Source organism: Vigna unguiculata, chromosome 3, assembly GCF_004118075.2.
Source record: "Vigna unguiculata cultivar IT97K-499-35 chromosome 3, ASM411807v1, whole genome shotgun sequence".
In the NCBI taxonomy this organism is placed as follows: domain Eukaryota; kingdom Viridiplantae; phylum Streptophyta; class Magnoliopsida; order Fabales; family Fabaceae; genus Vigna; species Vigna unguiculata.
Genome location: NC_040281.1, coordinates 396,684 through 402,922, shown reverse-complemented (window position 1 = coordinate 402,922; position 6,239 = coordinate 396,684). Strand labels below are relative to the sequence as shown.

At 35.8% G+C, this 6,239-nt stretch overlaps 1 protein-coding gene across 1 annotated transcript; it reads right to left on the bottom strand.

Annotated features, from left to right (window-relative positions):
* Window positions 1–318: 318 nt before the first annotated feature.
* On the bottom strand, window positions 319–5,238 carry LOC114177748 (actin-interacting protein 1-2-like). The gene is made up of 6 exons (XM_028063255.1): window positions 4,698–5,238; window positions 4,409–4,570; window positions 3,885–4,071; window positions 2,614–3,036; window positions 1,248–1,655; window positions 319–1,131 (listed from the first exon to the last, which is right to left on the bottom strand). Exons 1-6 carry the CDS (start codon window positions 5,090–5,092, stop codon window positions 874–876), a joined length of 1,833 nt encoding a protein of 610 aa, XP_027919056.1. The 5' UTR covers window positions 5,093–5,238; the 3' UTR covers window positions 319–873.
* Window positions 5,239–6,239: the final 1,001 nt, after the last annotated feature.

The window sequence follows — 6,239 nt, the reverse complement described above, 5'->3', positions numbered from 1 at the left end:
TGATCTTAACTTTTAATTTTGAGAAAACGTTTGTGCTAAATATTTTCAGAGATATAATTATAAGTGCCCTATCAGAAGCTAAACTATGAAGCTTACTGCAGTAAATTATAAGCTTACTGCATTTTCACTTCAAAGATTGCTGCTTTGTGTGAAAACCAAACACGAAAACTTTAGTTTTGTAGTGAGAATGGATCCAATTTCAAGTTTTGTAATCTTAAGATGACCAATTTGATCTAAAAATGATGAATCTCCTATCAAAGTTGCAAGGAACGTAGATCACAAACAGAGGCTTTGCGTATTTTTTCTTTGGCAATCACATTGAATAGATTAACAAACATACATATCTGCATTCCAACTACAGACAAACATTACAACCAATATGGCCTCAAACAGGGGCACCCCATTTCAGTATATCCTCCAAAGAACTGAGGTTTTTAAATGGGGAAAATTCGTTGTCTGTGCTCTCTGATCTATCAACACTTTTAACACAAAAACTCACACTATCCATATTGATTCCCTGTAATAATGTACACAACAAGATTCTTTTGACAGTTTTTGTAACTATTAAAATCTCTGGTATCATAAATTGGTTTTATCCAGAGCAAACCAAGACAAATAGTGATGTACACTGGCACCATCAAAGTCTAGAGATTGAAACTCATACAAAACAGTTACTCATAAAAGGCAACAAAATAGCCTCAACTTTAAACCGCAATGTCAAGCAGGGTGAAAGAGGAGTGTGATAAGAACAACTTACGATGATAAGCATATCCTCATCAGTCTTGAATTTTAGAAGCCTTCTAAAGCAAGAAATTTGAAATCCAACAATGTTTTCCCACATTCACTTATCTTCCAAATTGAACTCGATCAGGGTCAAGGAGGGGTTATCTTCCAAACCCGGATAAAAGCATCCTCACCTGAGCTAGCCAAACTATACTCGTCAGTGAATGTTAACCCATAAACACCACCTAAATGAGCACCCTTTATGGTAATTCTACTAGATGCAGGCTGATCAACTTCATATATGATGACACACATGTCAAGAGATCCTGTGGCAATCCTACGGCTATCAGGTGACCATGCAAGACAGTTTATCCTAGCGGTATGATACAACATGTTCTTAAGCTTCACCTGAAATGAAAACATGTTTGAAACAGTTAAATAATCAATGCCACAAAAAGTTATTTCTTACACATCCTAAAGCAAAACATGCACATTAGAGAGAAAGCATTACAAAAAATACTTACCTCATGGGAGGCACGGTCCCACACTATAGCTTCTCGATTGAGATCCCCTGATGCAAACATTGAAACGTCTGGAGAATAACGTATGACACTAATAGCACCCCTATGTTTCTCAAGGACAGCCTCTTCTACAAGAGTATCACCAGAAATAGAATATATGTGTAATTTACCATCCTGTCCACCGATAATGGCTTCACTTCCATCAGGTGAGACAGCAGATGCAGTCACAACAAACCCCAGATTAATGGTTGACACAATTTTTGTACCACGCAGCATGACAACTCCAGAATCAATTGAAACTAGAGCAAGTTCAGGTGAAAGAAGTGCAACACTCAAGTCCTTTGGTTGATTTCTTATATCAATGGCCTCAGCATCTCCACACTGATCCCCATGTAAAGAAACTCGCCTTATCTGTTTGTCAGAAGAGAAAGAAAGAGGGGCAATCAGAGGAAGAAACCCTCACAGAAATTCATATTTTGCAGATGCCTTGAAATTTCCTACCCCCAAAAAGACTAATTTGTCATATGTTAGCATAAAGTACTATGAATGAAGAACTATGTCATAGTAGCTGCAGGGTTTTCTAGCACCGCTAAAACAGGTATGGAGATATCATGTAAAGCATAAACAAAAAACAACGATTTCTTAAATCACTTTCCAGGAACAATTGGCAGCACAAAAAATAATGGTCAGTAAGCAAAATTCGTCGTTCCAGGTAATACCAAGAAAGATACAATAAGATTACAAGAATATTAATCGAAAAACTATAACACCTTCCACTTAGTAAAGCAATTGTTAATGTTACCATTTACCAAGTTCAATAAACCGCATTGGGGAAAAATGGTCCTTGCATCATCAGTGGATCATAAGAAACAAATACATTGGATAGAAAAAATGAAGTCACAACAGCCTTCAATTTAAGACCAGAGTACCAAACTGATGGAGTAACTGGGCAAAAGCTCTTAGAAAGGAACTCAAGCATGCCTCTCCCACCCTTGTCTTCCTCACTATATTTTCAGCTACTTGGCCCCAACCAATATGCCAAGTCAGAGAGTGTAACTAATTCTCCTCTCTATTCCCAATTATTGCCTTCTGGAATAAACTTCCTAAATCAAAAAGCTTCTTCATACTTAGCGCCAAATTCATCTATTGGTCCAAGTCCTATTCCAACTATTTTCTAATCCAGCCCCATATCCTATCAAAAACTTCACTACCAGTATGGATAATGCCATATGAATAATTTATTTCAACCCGTAAAAAATATATTATTTAAATGCAAATGACAAGTATCACTGATTTTTTAACCAATGGAGGAGATGGTCATTGAAAAAACTGTATCATATTAGCAAAGAATATAAGCAAAAAAATTTACCTTATTATCAAATCCAGAAGTAACAATCTCTTCTTCTACAGCCACTAAGCATTTGATTTGAGAACCTTCCTTCCTTTGTACTTTTCCACTATATCCAATCCCTTGAATCCACTTAACTATTAAGCCATCATAACTGCTAGACAAGAGCACTTTAGGGTTACTTCTAAGAATAGATAAGGAGGAAACATTTTTCATATGTCCAGAAAATGCTGTCGGGGCTTTATCAAGATCGCTTGCTAAAAATATAGATATTATCCCACCCAGAGAAACAGTGACAAGATAATCATTCAACCATAGGCACCCCACTAGCATATCTTCAACTCCACCACTGCCAGGACAAGTCAAAGTTTTCTTCACCTTTCCATTATTGTCTTCTGATATGTCCCATACTTTGGCAGACTTGTCAGCAGACACAGTCAGCACCTATTATAGACAGCATTACAACTGTAAATCAGATTGTCATTACTAAAAATGTGCAGTGCAGAAAAGGAGAAAATAGATTTGCACAAAAACAGAGAAGTAGAAAAGAAATGGAGGCAAAAAAAAAACAATTCTGCAAATACAGCCGTTTGTTTAACTACATGCTCAAAAATTACCTAAACTATGCAAACTGTATCTAACATGCCTTAAGATATCTAGCAACGGTACAGGCAATCAAAACATGCATGGTAATACAACATGAAGAAGTAAAACTGCAAACACTTATTGCTTTTATAAGTTAAAACATAGACCTAAAATTTAACGTTCATACATATGAAATCCTTTTGCATAAGATGAATTTTCTTTTTCACAAAAAGACGAGATAACAATAAACCATAACAAAAAGTTAAAAACGTTATTTCATGGTATGCTTATAAAGCTTACTAATAATATCAAAAAGAAGCTTATACACACGTAGCAAAGTTTGAAGATTTGCATTGAGTTAATTTCATAAAGAAAAGAAAGCGATCAATTGTTATGTATCAGGGAGAGGGGAAAAGGAGATATCATATCAACGGGGAAAATGGGGTCAGTATGATAGATACCCCTTAGTTAGAACAATAGCAGTTTATGTGATTTGTTGGTTAAAGAAACAAGGTTTTGCTGCCTATAAATAACAGGGGAGGTTAAGAGGAAATTATCTTTTTATCTGAGAGAGAATTGGGAGGTGCTGCAGCCTTCTATCTTTGGAATTGAGGTTCACCCTATTTCCACTCAATAAGACACCAAGTTTCTATCCAAGTACATCAGGGTATAAGTGTATTGCCATGTATACTCCGAAGTTAACTTACCTGTTTTCCATCAGGACTCCAGCTAACAGCATAAATACTTCCAGTATGCCCACCTTCAGAAGACAACTCACCAATCTTCTCAGCACTTTTTCCATCGAATATGAAACCACTTTTGTCAGAACTTACGCTTATAAATTTACTGCCATCTGGAGAATATCTTACACAATTAACAAAATTCGAATGATCCCTGTACATAACCAAATTATCCCAATATCAGTGCCAAAGAGAAGAACAAACCAAAACAGACGCACGAAAAATCTTTACAAAATAAAATTCTCAGAGAAACTCAGCTCCAAATGATCGTACATTTACAAATAATAGCAATATGCAACAGTTTCAATTCCATCTGAAAACCCTTTAAAGTAGCTGCGTACATCTCAAACGTTTTCATCTTTTTCAAAAGGACTAGAGCACAGAAGCTACTTTCAGAGAAACACTGTTCTCAGTTGTACCAAAAGATGTAAGTGATGCCTAAAATACCATGTTGTAAAGTTTATTTTCTCATAGTAATACACAACACATACCTGTGAGAAAGCTTAAATCTAAAGGGAGGTCCCTCATAAAAGTTAACCAGAAAATCCTCTCCACAGGTAACAACACGAAATGGTCTCGTGGGTTTATATGCACAACTCAAAACCCGGCGCGAGTGACCGTCAAATTCTCCGACATTAGTCCCCGAATCCCACCTTCATCGCACAGTAAACAACATTATCAACAAAAGAGATCTTAAAGTCAAACGAAGTCAAACAGAACAGATCACACACACACAGAGAAGCTTCGAGAAGATTCTAGAAGTTTGTCGGGAGAACTAACATGAAAGCGCGGACGAAGGACTTCCCTTTGCCTTCGCCGCAGGCAACGATTCGGAGGCCGTCGGGGGACCACTGCAGGTCGTCGATGCGCCCGGAGAGGACTCTGAACTCCTTCTTCAAAACGAAGTCGTTTCGCGTGCCCCAGATCCTGACGGTACCAGAGGCGTCGGCGGAGGCGACCCACTCGCCGTTGGGGGAGAAGCGCGCGACGGTGGCGGGATAGGCATGTTCCCCGTAGACAGAGACTTTAAGGGGGTTCTCGAGGCTCATGATGACCACCGATCTGGCGTTGGTGTAGACGATGGAGTTGGACTTGGAGTCGCCGGAGATCAGAATCCCGCGGCCGCGCTCCGTCGTGGGCATGCACGCGTACGTCTCCTTCAGCTCGTGGCTCATCTTCACTTCTCAAAGAGATTATTCCTTTTGGCTTCAGTCACTGTGAAAAAACAGACAGAGAATTGCAGAGCACGATGATGTCGCAACCGACCAAGCTTTGTTTCAACAACACAGCTCAGACATGCCACGATGTTCCCACTCATCTTTTAAACATCTTCTTATGCCAGTAATTATACCAATTAAATCAAAATTTATAAATTTATTCATGAATCCAAATTTAATATTTTAATTTATTATTTCTTCAAGAGAATTTAGTTAATCATAATTTACTGGCATTAACTAGCATAAGATTTCATTCACCTCAATCAATATTTAAAAACATTATGTTAGCAATCTATCACAAATTTATAAGCATTAATAAAATATAAGAATAATTAAATAATTGTTTTCGATTTTATTCACTTTGAGTCCGCTTTAAAGTATCAAATTGCATGATGAATCAAATCGCTTTCTTTTAGGAAAAAGTCCAAACTAATAAAAAAATAATGATTTTAATTAGTTATTATTATTTTTATTTGATTTATTCTAAATTTAACGTAAAAATAGTTGTTTAAGTGATAATATTTTTACACTCTATAAGTCTTGCAAAAACTAATAATTCAAACCTAAATCATTTTCTATTCAACTATGATTATTCTAACAAATTTAAATTTTTACAAAGAACTCAATAAAAATATAATTTACCTCATTTAACGACTATAAACTCATTTTGACTCATGCATCTACATCTAAAGATAGCTTTTCTTAACGCAAGTTATTTGCACTCCAAGTAATAGTTTAAAAATGATTGAAAATGTACCAAATTCCTAAATAAATAGAGAAATTCACCAAACAAAATTCATATCAAAGAATGATATAGTTGAGAGAACAAATTTTGTCAACTAACAAAGTAAATGAAAACATAAAGTAAGTTAAAAATAAAATAAAAAAGTATATTAAAGTAAAAAGGTATTTTTCTAGAATTCAATTCTGATGAGATAAAATTGATCAATAACTCACTAACATTCATAAGATAGGGCCTATAGGTGAAAGAGATAATAATTGAAATGAAAACTTTATAAAGAAAACAAGCAATATAAAATAGAAAAAGGGAAAAATAAAATAATAATTAAAAAAATAAAAGGAAAATGAACATAAGCTCAAGAGT

What these genes read in the sequence shown, in the direction of transcription:
- LOC114177748 (XM_028063255.1), bottom strand. Translation starts at nt 5,092, where the DNA reads ATGAGCCACGAGCTGAAGGAGACGTACGCGTGCATGCCCACGACGGAG. An exon ending in TCCTTCGTCCGCGCTTTCAT is followed by an intron (nt 4,571 to 4,697) that starts GTTAGTTCTCCC and finishes TGTGCGATGAAG; the next exon opens with GTGGGATTCGGGGACTAATG. An exon ending in GGGACCGTGCCTCCCATGAG is followed by an intron (nt 1,132 to 1,247) that starts GTAAGTATTTTT and finishes TTTTCATTTCAG; the next exon opens with GTGAAGCTTAAGAACATGTT.